The sequence below is a fragment of the Pyxicephalus adspersus genome, chromosome 3, assembly GCF_032062135.1.
Source record: "Pyxicephalus adspersus chromosome 3, UCB_Pads_2.0, whole genome shotgun sequence".
Classification (NCBI taxonomy): Eukaryota; Metazoa; Chordata; class Amphibia; order Anura; family Pyxicephalidae; genus Pyxicephalus; species Pyxicephalus adspersus.
This window is the reverse complement of record NC_092860.1, coordinates 140530213-140548187: the sequence shown is the minus strand read 5'-3', so window position 1 is coordinate 140548187 and position 17975 is coordinate 140530213. Positions and strand designations below refer to the sequence as shown.

General features: G+C 39.5%; 1 protein-coding gene across 2 annotated transcripts in view; it reads left to right on the top strand.

Annotated features, from left to right (window-relative positions):
* The first annotated feature begins 3716 nt into the window (after positions 1–3716).
* NICOL1 (NELL2 interacting cell ontogeny regulator 1) overlaps positions 3717–17975 on the top strand; it is a 22852-nt gene continuing 8593 nt past the window's right edge. Inside the window, exon 1 of one of the 2 annotated variants that reach the window (XM_072406559.1) lies at positions 3717–3852. In XM_072406559.1, the coding sequence (XP_072262660.1) occupies positions 3847–3852 (6 nt within the window). In that variant the 5' untranslated portion in view covers positions 3717–3846. Of the gene's footprint in view, positions 3853–16495; positions 16604–17975 lie in introns of those variants that run through there. The other variant, XM_072406560.1, reaches the window with a different exon arrangement.

Genomic DNA, 17975 nt, shown 5'->3' with positions numbered 1-17975 from the left:
GTATAATGGAGTTACAAGCGGGGGTATTAGTGATGAAAGGAGGATAGTGTGGGTGGAAGGAGTAAATTAGTGATGGAAGGAAGGTTTTAGTGATGGAATGAGGATGATGGGGGTGGAAGGAGGGTATTAGTGATGGAAGGAGAGTAGTAAGGATAGAGAAAGAGTAGTGGGGTTGAAATGGGATACTGGAGACAGGGAGGAGGACGGTATTGGGAATATTAGTAGTATAACAAAGGTAGAAGGATGGTATGAGGGATGAAAGGAGGATTGTGTGGGTGGAAGGAGGATATTAGGGATAGAAAGTAAACAGTGGGGGGAGAACCTGAAAAGGGAGGATGAAGAAAGAATAGTGGGGATACAAGGATCTAGAATTACACAAGTAAAATGTTGTACAAATGATTTGCAGGTAGGTACACCAGAAGATTTTCCTTCTTGTTGGTAATAGTGGGGATACAAGGATCTAGAATTACACAAGTAAAATGTTGTACAAATGATTTGCAGGTAGGTACACCAGAAGATTTTCCTTCTTGTTGGTATGGTTGCTATGTCAGACTAACAAGCAATGCAGATTATTCTGATATTACTGTTTGTATATGTAGCCAGAGGCAAAACAGCTAATTTAGGAGCAAATCAGCAGTAACCGGCCACATCCAGTATTTCTTATAACCCGCCTCTAAACAATCTCACAGTAAAAGTTTTCTGCCAATTTGTGTCCATTCACAGCAATAGAAACCCTCGGGTTGCATTTATAGAGGAGTACCATTGTGTAGTTGGAGCCATAGACCGATATCTAAATCAGAGCAATACTAGAGCAATAGTACTGACAGGGTTAGACCAGCTGTAGCCAATGAAGAAGCACAATGCTGCATCATTGGCCAATCATAACAATAGCAGGAAAGAACAACCAATCAGAACCTCAGGATATAGTTTCCTACTCTCATTTCTATTGTTATCATTTTTTTTTTGCTATCGTGCTATCTTTAGAGGTTTATTATTTAATTTTGAGTTTTCAACAACAAATGTGATGGCAGGTATGGCAAAAGCACACTTTTATAGCAGGGCAGGGGTAAAGCAGACCTGATACCAGTACAGCACAGCACAATAATATTTAAGCACACTTAATTAATATACTACACTGATTGTGTATAGCAGCTGTAAAGATAACCTGCAGACTATACACATAGGTGACATTCATACAAGGGAGCGTTTTTACCTGCCAAATGATTTTCTATTGTGTTTGTCCAGTCCTAAGATTTACACAGCCCAAAAACATAGCACAGCCCTGTCTGGTTAGGTAGAATGCCATGATTTATCCCTGGAGTTACATAGAGGTCTTGTTCCTTCCCCAGGCTTCCCCAGCCTTGTGGGGGCGCACCGGCCAGAGCTGTGGACCATGAACCCCGTACGGATCTCTGGACACAACACACCCACTCTCCTATCGCAGGCTCAGACCTGTGATGGAAGCACAGGTTGGTTCTGGCATCATGACGTCGCTCTAGGGAAAGTTTATTCCCTTTGAGTGACACACGGCACCAGATTCCGTGCATTTAGTGGTCCACAAGCTCCAAAAGGTTGGGGACCACTGCCCTATGTGATTATTGGGACAATTGTCAGGTGATTGGTACAGCCACACAATGCCCTGATTTTGTTAAAGGAAGGTTCTTGAGGAGCTGTCCGTTGTGCTAAATTATGAAGTGTCTACACCTGAATGCTAGGTATTAGTCTTATTATAAGTGACAATGCAACAAATGCACCATTGCTTATACCAAATGGGAACTGAGTGTACTGAATGGCACTGAGAGTTCCCCAATAGGCGAAATGCAATGGGGTTTAAACATGAAAGATGCCATCGCCAAGGTCAATAAAAGTCTGACAAAAGCTGCCCTGACTGTCAACAAAAATGGGGGAACCCTTAAAATAATTTTCAGGTCTTTAGGGAATCCCTTTTATAATTACTATATCCATAGCTCCTATTATTTTAGTGCAGTTGTTAGTGAGGGATGAATGTCACCCTTAAAGTTAGCCGTTAGTGACAGAATTATCTGACTTGAGAGGTACAATGTTCTCATTGCTCAGTAAAACCCTTGCAACTTCTGGAGAAACCCTGGAGTAAAGGGAACCCTGACACTCCAGCAAGCATGCCAGGTGCACATCCAAATGTTGAGACTTCCTATGTCTATGAAGTGTTAGCAGTCAGCTAATGGGTAGAAAAAACAATTTGACAAAAACTTTGTCTCGCCCCTTGTGTTATCCATCTGAGTAACGTCTGCCAATATATCCCACTCCTTTCTATACAGGCAAAACAGGGACATTTGGCATATTTATGTCCAGAAACCCAAATAAATGGGAGCAGTGGGATCATCTCAGCTGTTCCTGGAACCAGGGACAGCCATATAATCATCATCATCCTAATAATAAAATAGCACAGAACAAAATTTCAGTCTACCATAAGAAATAAAATAATAAGAAAAAAAGTCAGATTTAATTTTTGTGTTTTTGGGAAGAAAACTGCACAATGAGATAAACAACAGCTGTGTTTACATGTCTGCAGTCTAATCTGAAAAGCTTAATTGTAGGTCTGTGCAACACAATAGCTTGGAAGTGGCATAAATAAGAGTACACAGAAAAACATACTTGGTGCAGTTTGAAATAGTAAAAATGATCTTCTAAAAACTGGAAGAAGAACTTACAGCAGACGTCAGCAAACTTTTTTGTCCACTAGGCCATTTCAGGGGTAGGCAGGAGCACACTAGGCCGAACTCTCTCTCGAGTCCTGCCCCAATGGGTCCGCCCCCACCAGGAACACCTTGAAGGGAAATCCCTCTCCTTCGCAATGCATACGGAGGAGAGGGAATGTTCCCAATTTAATCCGGCAGTGGAAGTGTTAACGCCGACCGCAGTAAATAGGTAAGGGAGCCACAACACGGAGGCTCAAGAGCCTCATGCGGCTCTGGAGCTCCGGTAGTTTGTTCCGGCCCCGCTGCGGGTTGCTGGCCGGGATTAGGCCAGATCAGCCAGGGGGCGTTAGGCCGGAACAAACTACCGGCTAGACTGTATCTGGCCTAAAGGTCAGAGTCTGCCAATCTCTGCCTTACAGCATGAAACATAAGGCAACATGAAGGAACAGTTTGTGGGAACCATAAGGTTTAGAAGGATAACTGCTTAGTTACTGCTCTGGGGCACCTAATTTCAACCACTACATGCTCAGGAGCACTGAGGATGAGATATGTGCATGTATGAGAGTTTGATGAGCACTCTGGTAGGTGGTTGTGGTTCTCTTTTCACATGTCCCAAAGCATCCCCTATGGTTTCATGGAAATCACCTGTGGGGTGGTGGACTCGCTGTGTCACCAGTCCACTAGGCATAGACGTGTACAGGGTGCACAGGCTAGGACATCAGCCAGGGTTAGTATACAAAAGTATCAGCATGCAAACTGGAACCTGGAGGCAGAGCCTGGATAAACTCCTTGTTGCTGCCAGACACTTTCTTATACAGAGTGGATAATGTGGTAAATGGGGAGATCATGTGACCAGAAGGTAACAGAACCCAACAACAGAGGGAGTGCGTGAGCAGAGGCTGCTCAGGTGGTGTTCACACTCTTGCCTGCAGATGGAGCTCCTCTGTGGAATAGTCTAGTCCTCTGGGGTAAAGGGGGCAGTTCTCAGGGAGTCACATGATGCAGACCAGGAAGTAACCAGTAAATAGGACTCCTGGAGAGCTGCTGCTGCTTGTTGCAGAGGAGTGCAAGGTGGGTAACACAAAAAAGGTGAAAGATTCCCTGGTTCCCTTCTCTTGTCTCTAGTTCATGGAGAGGACTGAGTGGGTACAGCAGATTCAATTGATTTATGAAGGTAGGTATTAAACAAATCACAAGATAGTAAATAAGAAAAGTTGACTGATATGGTTTACCAATCTTTAGGGAAACTTTACTGGAGTCACAAAACCAATGTCACATTCTTTTCAATCTAAACTTTGCATGAACAATTGGATGTGTGATGTTCCTTTTTCTTGTATTATTGGACGTTGATCACAAATTGCAGCTCTTTTTCCTACTTCTGCTATCCCATTACTAAAACACTCTCTGCTCAATTGACAAAACTTTAAAACAAGGATATGTAACTTTGTTGGTCATGTGACTGTAATCTTCAAATCTCATTGGACTGAACTGAAAATACCTGTCGCATTTGTATACTTTTTCTGGACCATTATCTTTGAAAATGTGATGTCCAAAATCATACCTGCCACCTAAAATAAGCCATTTGATCTCTATAATAATGATGAAAATTAAACCACTCAATTGGACTATGCATTTGGTTGTTTGCAGGCTTTACTTGGAGGTAACTGCATGTTCTCCTATCGGTTAAACTGTAACTGGCCATTAGCACATCAAGTTTACTAAAGCTAAGCACACATTATTAATTATTGGCACCTGAAACAGTAATAAGTGACCATATTGGGTGATATTTCTGTAATATTTTCTGTACAGACAGGATGCTTGGTTCTCTCCTGAGCAGTCTGTTCTGTTTTATGGAGAGAAGAGAGGGACGCAGGAACATGAGGTTGCCCACTGATGGACAACTGAAGAAAAAGAGGAATAGATTTCTTTCTGAGATGATTGAGAGTAGTTGTTTCAGGTGGAAAAACTCTAGTATGTGTGGAAGTCCTGCTGTATAAAGTGAGACAACATTTGAACACCATGCTTCAGCAACAACAGATATGCTAGATAGTTTACCAAGTGAAGAAGTGAGGGCTTTCAACCTACATGTATATATTTTAGATGATATATGGTGAAACTGTACATTTTTTAATAAGTAAATCTGTATAGGTAAAATAATTCTTGTGTAAATATTAACATTTTTGCATAAAACTAATTGAAACTGGTTCATGTTAGTGCTAAAGACCTTCTTGGATCTAAAAGGTTTTCTTGTTTGTCCTTTATATGCCAACAATAAGCTCTTCCTGCCCTAATTCCCGACTGTTTCTGTCCACTGGGCACATGATTATGCCAGTGAGGGCAGGTTGATACGTGGCTCTCCATGGCTGGCACCTTATTAGCCACTCGAGGACTCAAAAAGAACCAACATCTGCACATTTGACAGCCGGCCCTCAAACTAATACCCCTCACTGCACCCCAATTCATTCTCCATGCGGTAGCCTTTTCTAGAGTAAGAAAGCTGTAAATGCATCCCAACCTCACTGCCCCTGTGAATAGGCTGTAACTGGAGAGACACCACAACCAATTGGAGAGGAGACTTCATGAGACTGTTGATTACCTGTGCTGGGGGGTGCACTCTGAGATTTTTAAGGTATACTGTGATGGGCTTTAACACACAAAAAAGATTCAATCAAGTGCTCACTGACCTCCATAGATGCAGAGACTGTAGCGAAATTCATTCTTAAGTCACTCAAGTTGTTCCCAGCAGTGACAAAGCAGCCATTCGGTGGTCTAATCTCTGATTTAAATTCAGAGCAAGTTCTCTGAGAGTAGGGAGCAGAACGTGCTAACTTACTGAAAGCTAATTGAATAACTTCACTATTTTAGCTGTGAACTTTGAGAAATAATTGATCTCTAGTGCTTGCAACTACAAAGGTCAGTGAGGGCTAGTTGACAATGGCCTACATTATTCTCACACGTTAAAATGTCTATTTTGGCTTGAAAGTTTACCTAAAACCACCCAAACAATACCTAGTATGTGTATTCTTCTAAATAAGGAACTGGAGAAATAAATGCTGGGGCAAATATTTGTTTTATTACTTTTTAAAAATTTTTACTTTTATTTTTTTTTACTATCACTGACTAAGCCTCCAATATTTCCCCTATATTACAGCCTAGCAGATTAGGAACATAAAAGTCCTCTGCTGTTTACTTGGCTACAGCCAGGGATCTGACAGTCCAGAACCCAGAAGTGCTTAGAGCTGAATGCTCCCAGGTTCATTCCTAATGGGGAAGTTTGGAGAAAGCATATTCTCTAATTTCTGCCCATTTTTTTTTTTTTAGGGTGCTTACTGTGGTCCTAGGCTTGCAAGAAAGCACAGGAGCTTGGAAAGCACATCAGGGATTTGGAGGGAAGGAAGCCACCAGTAGTAGAATTAGTCATGCAGCTGTACAGCCATCCAAATCCCTAATACATTAATAAACCAAACGTATAAAAACTTTAAAACTTTTAACCCCATTACTACAGTTCAATAATGTGAAGGAACCATTACAGTTACAATGTTTTAAATGATATTATCATCTCTAAATTAAAACAAATACCCATTAAGAAAATAGGAAATGTATTTTTGGCACACAACAATCCATTAAAAACAGAGTAGGAAAATTGGCCATTGAACGTAATTATGTATTAATTCATTCCCAATTGTAATCATTGTTGATAATGCTGGAAAGGGATTTATTGTTCTGATAAAATGCCAATTCAGACAGCTTATCCATTATACACATTTACTGATGAACCTCAGTTATGGCCAACAGAGGAAACATTTATGCTTCATATATGAAACCCTCTGGATGTAGCTAGCTACTGCTATCAATGTATAAAGCTGAATAGTAATAAATAATATCGACATTTAAACTAATAGATAGGTCAGAGAGGCCATATAAATATTGGGTAGAGATTGGCTGTTGGCTGTCACGGACAATTCTGCATCCAACAACCAGAAGCCAATACAAGAACTCTCTGATATGAACTATACTAATGGGTAGAGCTGTATAGATACAGTAAACTGCGGGAGACACTCGGATTGTCTGCTGGTTGCCAGTAAGCATTCACACTTTAGGCAATTGGTGGAAAAATAAGCAAAGACAAAAAAATATATGCAACAGTCCCCACTTTTTGTCCTTGATAACACCCAGTGTGTCTGCAATCAAAACCCGACAGAGTTGGGCTTCCATAAAAATGAGAAGAGTCCAAAACCTTTACAAGCCGAGAGCCATTAGACAATATGAATGCTATGTAGACCACACTGGCCTTGTGGATGTATTTGTCCCTATATATAAAAGGTGCAGCCCGGGGACTTGATATAGAATAGCCCCACTGTCCACTTGTTAGAAGCAAATTGAATGAATTGGGCTAAATAAATGGCTTTTCCGCCATCCGTGAAATTGACTTTTTTGATAGCCATTATTCTTTTACCTGAAAAATAAATAAATAGAATGATTCAAGAGGAAAAGAAGCGCTTTTTGTACTGAAGCTTGACCAGTACGCTCACATTCCCTTCAAACACCCATCTGGTTATTTATTAATTTACCTTGAGATTGAGAGAACAAATTTTAGCAAATAATTTAAAGTACATATTTCAAGGAGTTGTCAGTGTTGAAAAAATTAGAATTATAGAAAATGTGTACCTTTTATAATAGAAGTGTAAATACAAACTGTACTGTACATACAATATATTTATGTATAAATAAAGCACGGGAGCACCAGACATGGAACCTGGTACCTTCTTGGCCACAACCTCGAAAGCAAATTGGAGAAGCCAATGGGACAAATGTAGCTTAAACCATCATTGGAGCATTTTTTAATTAGATTCCACTAAGGCTGTATTGGTTGAAACCCTTGAACATGTGCATGTTTTAAAAGAAACCTCCCTAAAAAAACAATGTATTACCTCTGCTTTATGTAGCAATTTAGTGCAGAACACCCAGAGGTTTCACACATTTGGTGTCATAGCTGCATATGGGCAACCTACCGCCCTGGATAGGATTTTATCTAATTTGGTGCTTTTGGGAAGTATACTGTAGTTACTTTAGGTACACATGGTCCCCAAATTGTAAAGGGTCCCTGCAATCCCATTACCCAGTAACTATAAAGGTAAAAGAATAAAAAAGCACCTAAAGCTTAACCAGCTTTGTTTAGCAAAAATTTTATTTAAAAAAAAAAAAAAAAAAAAAAAAAAACAACAACAGAAAAAGATACAAAGAGTAATGCGGTTCCCCCAAGATCCTAAAGCAGTAAGCTTTTCAGGAGTTATGAACATTGTAGAAGTGGCATAAGTAGGTTAACTAAATCATTATACCCAATGAAGTCAGGGGGCTTAAGTGTAGGACTGGGAGACCGAGGGATAGGAGGGAAGGAGAAGGAAAAGGTCACCGCTCTTCTTTTGCTACATCTTTTTGTATTTCTCCTCATTGGTTTCCATTTCACCTTACAATCAAATTCAAGCTCCTGTGCTTTGTCTTCAAAACCCTCCACAGTTCTTGTCCCACTTACCTTTCTGACCTGATAGAAAAATACTCCCCCAGCCGCTTTCTTTGCTCCTCCATAGGCCTACTAATGACTTCCTCACTCACAACCTCATCACACACACGGCTCCAAGACTTTTCTAGAGCTGCCCCGACTCTCTGGAATGGTCATCCTCATCCTATTCAGCTTACTCCTACTTTCTGCTCATTTAGCACTCCTACTTTCTGCTCAAGAGCACTCAAAACCCAATTTTTTAATCTTACCATCTTCTTCTGTCTTTTGAAACTGTCACTACTTTCTACCATTCCATACCCCCCTCCTTTTGGGTGTTGCTTCCCCCACCTCCTAGATTGTAAGCTCCTCAGGGCAGGGTCCTCAACCTCCTGTGTCACTGTCTGTATCTGTCTGTCATTTGCAACCCCTATTTAATTTACAGCTCTGTGTAATATGTTGGCGCTATATAAATCATGTTTAATATAAAAGGGGGGGGGGGGGGGGAAGAATGAGCTCAAGGAGGCTCAAACAGCATTAATTAAAGTTGACTTATTGGACCTCATTTATGAAAGCTCACCAAGGCTGGAGAGAATACACTTTCACCATTGAAGCTGGGTGATCCAGCAAACCTGGAATGGATCTAGTCCAGGATTGAAAACATTTGCAAGCAAATAACAAATTACTTTAATGAAATCCATTCCAGGTTTGCTATATCAACCAGCTGCACTGATGGAAGTGTATTCTCTCCAGTCTTGGTGAGCTTTTAAAAATGAGGGCCATTGTGTGTGTGCCTGAATTGGGGGACACCAGTGAGGACTAGCTACATGTGTCCGGGGACCAGTGGACAATCCAAGTGGAGAAGCTCAATGATTGCAGTAAAATGATTTCTAGGAACACAAAATTATACAGCTGTATAGATACAATGCCCATTCCTAATCACTGTGCACAAGTGAAGGAGATTCAGTCCTTGACACAGGCAAGTGTAGGAAGACTCTAATGTTAGCCTTCACCTGAAGAATATTAGATTGTAATTTCCTTTGAAGCCAAGGATAGATGGTGCAGTATGTAATTTGTAAAGATCTGATCTATATGTATAAATGAAGACAGCAAATAAATGCTAGGTAGGCCTGTGATGACCTCGCTCACCAAGATGAATTATCCTTCCTGCACCTTTAATATAACAGAACTCTGATTAACTACCGGCCGCTTTATTAGGCTCATGAGTCATCCGTATTAAATTTGCTGCAGTGGCCAAACCAGTCCTAAAATTGTAAATTCTATATTAACTGTAAAAAATTGAAACAATACAATACAACACAACAATTACATTTAAGAAGACAATAACCTTCATCTTCTTTAGTTTGGTGTTACACATAATCATTTATTGATGAATGTTTTGAAAACAGAGGATATTACTTACATGATGGTTTGCACCGTGACTCCTATTTCGGGTTTAAAGACATAATCCAATCTAAAGGGAACATTTTGCAGCTAAAGGCAAAAACAGCTAAAGGCAAACTTGTAATTTATATAAAGTGAACTGCTTTATCTGCCAAAAGATTTGGAATCTCTTTAGCCCGTCGTGTAAGCCAGTTCAGCCAGAAAATACAATTGGGTCCCTTGACCTCACCTTTCCTCTGCTAAGTAATACAGTTGGTTAAGAACTCATTCTAAATCTGCAGAAAGGACATTGAATGAGAATCAAACCTGGAAGGTCATCAATCACCAAATTCCACTGATGACCAAGCTCTTGGTTTTATTGAAATCATTATGCAGGGCCTTTTTCTCTCAATCTGTTTTCTGCTATAAAGTAGCATAGAGGCGGTAAGAACAGAATTCACATAATTATACCTAATGTAATTATTTCCCAATTCAAACTTGAAAAAAATAAGCCTTAAACATGGAAAAAAAACTGCTCTGCTTTAATCTCTATGACTTTTCAGGGCTTTCCTTTCACCATTCTTAGTATCAGTTCTGGGCCTCTGATATAAATGGCACCCAATATAATCCAATCCAGCCCAGGTCATGGTGGACATGTTTACATGGATGTGTCCTGGTGGGTGTAAGATAACAGAATATCCCTCCCCCTAGGAACCAGTCCAATCAAAACTTGAGAAACGTGTAACAATGTGGAAGTATTTCCTATACCAGTAGGGTTAACTATAAAAAATGAATGTAGAAACTACAATTTAATCTCTATAATATATTGAGATTGATATATTGATATCATCTGTTATATTGGTTGTAGCTCAGTTTTTATTAGTTGTATACCCTTGTTGGCTGTAACACTGCTGCAATATAGTAAATTGATGACTCAGTATTTATAAACCAATGTGTTGAACCATGACAAGTCCCAGGGGATATCCGAATGTTATTTTAGACTTCCTGTTCACCCTTTCTTTCTGAATAATGTTGTGAAATGTTTGTTTCTATTGATATAATACTGCTATTGTTACAAGTCACACAGCGGGTTTCAGACCTGTTCATAGTAATTTCACGACTCAATTGAATATGTTCATTTACTGAGCATTGTGTTATAAGTTATATAACGCTTTTCTGAATAGGAGAAATAATGATTCATTCCTCAATGTTGTTCAGTCTATTCTTTCATAATTATCAAACATGTTGTATAACATAATGACATGAGAAAATTTCATTTGCTAAAAGATGAAAAATGTAATATACTCTTATTCTGTTTAATGCTTTTTTACATGATTTAATGATATGATGGCATGGAAAATTCCAGTTTAATATCTTAAGGGTCCTAAGGGCACATTTGCTTTAGAAAGTGATTTAAGCTTAAATACAAAGCAAAATATGAAAGCACAAGAGCTTCTTTTTTTCAAGCTGTGCTTTGATATGCAAAAAGAAATAACTGCTGAGTTTGTGTTGGTCATTAAAGAGTTACAAGAGCTTGCAGAACAGCTCAGTCCTTAAGATCACCCATAACCTCAGCTGTGTTTACCAAAAGACTTCTTCTGCAAGTCATGCAAACCTCCCCCTCCCCCGTCAAGCCTCTGCCTGCACACCAGCGAGCAGGGAAGCCCCGTTCGTATCTAAGAGTCATCTGTATGTTAGATGTCCTTAACTCGGAGGCTTTCTGTATTTGGATAACACTGCACAAGCTTGTGATCACCATGCCTGCTCCTGTAGGCTGCAAAGCAATAAAAGGGTCGAAAAGCTACTCAAATCTGCACATACCTCCCCCTCCCAATGATTCCCATGCAAAGTAGAAACTCCCACTACAAACTGGCTGTTAGGTATAAAGACACATAGATCTTTTAATCTAAAGCAAAACAGATATATGGGGCTAAACTCCTAAAAAATGCTAGTTGCTTGGTTGTTTCAGGCTGCAGTGCTTTTGGAGTCAATAACTGTGAACAAGAATTCCAATTGGAAAGTGAAAGGGAAGTCAGAACTCCTTATTTGCATATCTGTTCCAGGACATACAAAGTATTAAAGCCATTAGATTAGCATAACAGCTGGAGAACTAGGATTTTTCGGGCATCTGGTGGTGCACTACATAGTTACCCAGTTCAGGTTTTTTATATGTTGGATTCAAATTTTCATGTTTATGCATATCAACAACCATGCATTTTTATGTGCTGCCATATCAGGGCACATTATCAGTTAATTAGACATTTAACATGTGTGCAAAGGTTGCCCATTGTTTCTAATAGTTCTAGTTGAAATATATGCAGTGTGTTGACATACTTTGACTAAAAGGGAGGAAGGTTTTCTTGCCATTGATGCCCATTGTAGGGGCTTTTGATGTAATAGCAGTACATGATGGGGAATGATAATGCATCTGCTCAAAGCAATAAAAATACAGGACAAAAATACATTTTCTAAAGTAGACCCAGTGAAGCTGGTCCTGGTCTGGTCTTATGAGACTTCCAGGGTGGTGCAGAACTCAATGCATCCGCTTCACCTCTATGCAACCAGCCAATTGTCCCATCAGTCAGCTCCATCTACATGCATGGTGCTTTACAGCAGCCCTTCCCTAGCAGAACGGATGACAATGACCATGTAGAATGGTAGTACAATAATTTACAAAAGGAGAACGCACAAGTTTTATTCCCTACATAGGGGACTAGTAGCATATGGCCATAAATAGGAAACATATGATTGCAGTAATCAAGCCCCAAGCAACTCCTGAGCACAGGAGTACACCATGAGAGAAGATAAGCACTTTTTTTTTTTGCTGATTAGTGATATTGATATGGAAGCGTCCTTCCCCCAATGCGGCTGAAGTGGATTGCATCAGATTTTCAGAGTCCATTAACAATTCATTTGCCGTCATTGATGTCTGCAAGGTTGGATGAACACTTCTGCTTGACGCTTGTTAGAGCAATAGCTGTTCTGTAATAGGGAGCTATCAGCCCAATTCACTGTAGCAAGGAAAGATATTTTTTTGTGTTGTTTGAAAAAGTATATTTTTATACCAATGGAATAAAAATATACATAGATATACAGATAAACAATACAAGATATCCCGTATGCTACAAGATTAGATAATGAATGCATCTGCTCTTGCAATCCACCCTATCATCCTATAAGGCTACATAGAATAAAGGCTACTAAGAATTTCTTAAGATTCTGTGTCATTGCCCCAACCCCTATCTGCTCTCTATATTATCATAGCAGTGATCAACCTGAGGGCTGTTTTTTACTGGCCAGACATTGGCTGATAGATGCTTAATTAGGTAAATAATTATTTAGTCATTGGATTGTACACCTGGCTATCACTGTGCATTGACCAACCTTGCTGTCTGCCTAATTGATCCTATTCCAACTGCTTTGACCACCAATAGATTGAGACAGCTCCCTCCCTGGGTTACATTGCTGGTAGTCCAAACATGGGGAATTATCTAATAGGAATTATCGTTCAATATAACAATCGGTCATCATCTGGTAATACCCTATTTTCTACATATTTTTGTTAAAATTGATATTTGCATGGAATCTTATGCTCAATATTTTATTGGCCAACATTACTGTAAGCCCATTTAAAAAGGATCTGGAAGCAAATTAAAAAAGAAAAATCTGTGAATAGCATTAGCAAAGCAGTTTTTGTTCACTGTAGAATAGTTCTCACCACTTTCAGTAGATTTTCTACCTTTTGGAACAACGCTGCTCATTTGCAGTGAAACTCTGACAGCGTTGTCACCCTGTGGATATTTTTGGATGGATATGAAGCTTTAGATAAAATTTAAGTAGACACCAAACAAATGCCAGCTAACATTTTTAAGCAGTTACGGAAACAGTTTTTGAAGAATAAGCCATGCGAATAAGGGATGACTGTTATAGGCACTCCAAGCAGTGTAATGTGGTGTATCCCAATTGGTAACTTTTCTGGCCTGTATGTATATAAGAGACATATGCAATTCAGAAAGAAATTTATATACTCAATTAAATTACTACAGGTATTTAAGCTTTACAGTTAACAAGTATTTTACAAGGTTTCATATTGGGCCACCAAAAATACTGCTACCCTCATGCATTGTCACAGTGACAACCATTTTACCAGATAGAAAAAAAAAGGCTATACCTTCAGATAAAGGCAATTTAAAAAAAAATGATTTTCAGGGGCCGTAAAACCTCATATTATCACCAGATTGCTAATCAGATAGAACTCCTATCAGTAACAGATTTGTCTATGCCATCAGTAATCTAGTTGATGGATCAATACAAAATCTCCGCATAATGCATTGCACAGCATTTCTCCCTAACTAACCAGTAATATATTCACACTCTGGTATTGATGTTTTGTGAACAATGTATTCTTACTGCCAGCATGCAGTAAATGTATACAGCTGCTTGAATGCTGGTAGAAACCTTCAGGGTCAAATGCAAACTTTCTGCTTTACCCAACGATAGTTAGGCTTTATTAGGGCAAAAAAACTTGGCGATATGCTGGAAACATGGACACACTCCGAGGTGCCAAACATGTACCTTTATCAGTCTTCATTAATGAATATGTGCATTTTCTATTTTACTGGACTTTTCAAGGGTTATACACAGTTGAATCCAATCAGAAAAATTTGAATCTTGGGAACTATTGAAAACCATTATAAATAGACCCCCTAGTATCATATACTGTCTTTGTCAGTCCAGGGGAACCGACTCTATCATTAAACTACCAGGAACCTGCCTCTACCATGAAATGGAAAGCTGGTTGAGTTTGTCCTCCAGACCTCCTCAGTTACTTTATGTTTTTTGTAGCATTCACCCCCATAGGAACTGTTGGTTTTTGACCGATTCTCTTCTCGGGTGGGGCAAATCAAGACATAGAATCAATAATGTCATAGCGGCATAATGTCTTTACTGAATGGCTCACAGTTCAGAGAACACTGGGGCATCATAGCATAAAGAATAGAACTCCCCAATATTCACAAGGCTGAGACTAAAGGCTTCAATAGTAGATCTGCACCTACAGTCAGTCATCCATGAAGAAGCTCCCATTTGGAGTAAGTAACCCTTGCTGTGACAGTCCCAATTCAAAAGCACACATTGGCAACTGTCTCAAGTAAAACCATCTGATGGGTTTCCCATCCTCATAAAGCATAAATCCCAGGCAGCAGGAAGCTCCTTTACTCACCTCCTTGGCAGTCTAAGACCTGGGCTCCTGGATGAGCCGGGCTAAGGACCCTGGGCTGTCTGGCCTAGCAAATTCTTAACCAGAGCCCCACAGCCAATCTCTGAGACCTCTCCACACATGTTCACTAATTCTCCATGTATTTATTTTTGAACACGCACCTCAATGGATGCCAAACTCCTCGATTGACCAACAGACAAAACCATATAGTTAATGCGGACCTAAACTCAAAGTTTACATTTACATAAAGGGGTAGAAAACACCCTTGTGCCGTGGCTATCAAGACAGAATGGATGCGCAGCGCCTCCGAGGATATCTACGTCACGCATCCCGGGAGGCTCCTGGCTGCTCTTTCTCTGCATGGCTGAGATCGCAGAAAGGGCATTTTCCTACACTGAGGGGAAAGAGATGCCGATCCCATGCATGCGCATACAGCGGGGTACATCACCAGATCTCGCACATGCTCATTGGTCAGAAGTAGTCAAGCACTGGCATTTGTCTTATTTCTTGTGGATTTTAAAATACAGATCCACACCTAAACTGCAGTCTTAACCAGAATTTACTGCATGCAATGTGATGCATGTTTGTGACCATCTGCAAAGCCAATAAATTAAACAGAATCCTTGGCAATTGCAACTTATTTCCGTAGCTAAGTATCTTTTATTATATCTAATTCTTTTGCTATTTCATTGTTACATCTATCTTTCTTTACATTAGTAAATATTATATTCTTAAATTTTACTTGCAAGCTTCTGTGGTATCTGTGTACACTTTAAATTGAACCCATCAATATTTACATAAAGTGTCACAAATATCCATGACATATTACGAGCCTATTATGCATATAGAAAATGTGGTCAACAATATAAAAGTCATCTGAATATGAAGGAATATCGTTATCATTGTACATACAATTAGTACATACAGTAGAACCTCAGATATCTGGTACCCACAGGGAATGGCTGATTCCAGATAGGTGTAGTTTCCGGTTAACTGTGGTTACTCTGAAACTGAGGTTTCTCAGCCATTCAGCACTAGACTTGAATGGGGAGACTTGTCATCATTCACCTCTAATGCTGAATGGCTTAGAGCTGTCATCAGGGTTTCCCTTCTCTCAGCCAATCACAGAATGGAGCTTTGCTCTGCTCTCCTGACAGCTCCGCTCTCCTGATTGCTCGTGCAGCCCTAGCGGAGCTGTGATATGTATTCTTGGATACAGAACACATGCCGCAGCTCCGCTAGGGCTGCAGAAGCAATCAAGGAAGCAGAGCTGTTGGGTGCCGGTTATCAGAGTTTGCCATTTATCCCAGTTCTGGATAACCAGGGTTTTAGTGTATTAGTTAATAGGGTTTTTTAAATTTTTATGATGATGGTCTTAATGGAAGACATGGCCTTCAAGTGGTTTCTCCATTGGCGGACCCAAAGTCTTCAGAAACAATCGAACTTTGCATCTAAATGGAAATCTGGATGCAAATTAATACAAACAAAGCATATACATCCCTATCCTGCTAACCTGCTTTGCTAATTATACTTTATATCTGCCATTTTATATTTAATAGTGATCTCTGAGAGGACACAGCTGTCACATAGTATAATATTTCTAGCAAATAGTTTACACATCCCAGACTATAAATACAGGAAATAAGAAAGACAAGGAAAGGGCTTGTTATAAGCCAGCTGTGATCTGAAACATCTAAATGTTACTTTGGGAATTCTCTATAGCAATGACCCAACAAGCGAGGAAGGAGTACAAGAAAAGCCTGTCTGCCATGTCACATCCGCTAAGCCTTCTAGACTGCTCTGCAGCAACACGGCTCTGTCCCAAAGGTAGGAAACTCTCTGGTCACCTCTGCCAGGCTATTCCCACAATGTACTGCAGAGTATGTCTGTAATACTGGAGTTCATACCTAACTTTTATGCACTGGTTGAGAACTTAAGATCATTTTCATGATGAAGTGGTAGAACATAGTAGCAAGGATATAAGAAGTATTACAGAGCAGACTGAATCATATGTAGAATAATTTAAAGTAGACCTGAACTCAGATAACAATCTGCTAAAGGAAACATTTATAAAAGTAAATCATGACCAAGCAGTGTCATAAAAGATTTACCATTTGTCTTTAGGTCAAACTCCAATCAGACTGCTAAGTACACAGATCCTCCAAAGAATCTAATACTGAGACACAGTACAATACTGCCTAATACCTCTGCAGCAAATTAATGAGAACTCTTAGGCTCCACTTCAATGTTCTGCTTCAACATGCTCAGTATACTCTTTGCATTGTAGCACACAGAGTTTTACTGTACAGACTGCATAGTGCAAAAGGCAGGAGTCAGATATTAAGGTACCTATGCTCCTTGCATGTATCAGACCAAAGATTAATTTGCAAACCTTATATTTACTGTGGAAAATCACAAATACCATATAAAATTAAAGAGGGATCATTTACTGCAGGGCAGCATTTATTTGTGCATTTTGTATCAGCTGCAAATCTGAAACATAGCAATGTGCTTCTTTTGCCTAGTGACTCCTGTGCCTACAGGCTGTATATTACCATATACAGTATGTATATTATTGCTGTATATTACCATTCTAAGATCATCAAAGGCTTTGCTGCCTCTGACTGCTGGTTTTATGAAATGCTCACAGGTTTTCTCAAGCAAGGAGGACAGTACATGAGGACCTGTAGTGTCTGCCTCTCTGTTTCTGCTTCATCGATTTTGTTGATCTCTATAATATCAGAAGCCTGGCTTGATGAAGTTTCTCTCTACTTTATCCAAGTTCAGTGTCTTAATGGTGCCCCTCCCTCTGCAAGTCCTGCTTAACATATCCATATTCATATTAAAAGTATTTAAAAATACTTTAACCCATTTTTCCCACTCTATTTTAAACCTTAGTTTTTCACCACCATCCAGTGGGAAGCAGATCTGGGTCATCCCTGGGATGTTGAAAAATGGCAGGAGGTTGTGCACTGCACGTTTAGAATTTTGCTTAATACCTCTTAGAGTATTATCATTATTATTATTATTATTATTATTATTATTATTACACAGTATTTATATTGCACAATCATATTATGCAGCGCTGTACAATGTCCATAGTCATGACACTAACTGTCCCTCAAAGGGGCTCAAAATCTAATGTCTCTCTTAGTCATATGTCATTAATGTAGTCTAAGGTCAATTTTTTTTTTTTTTT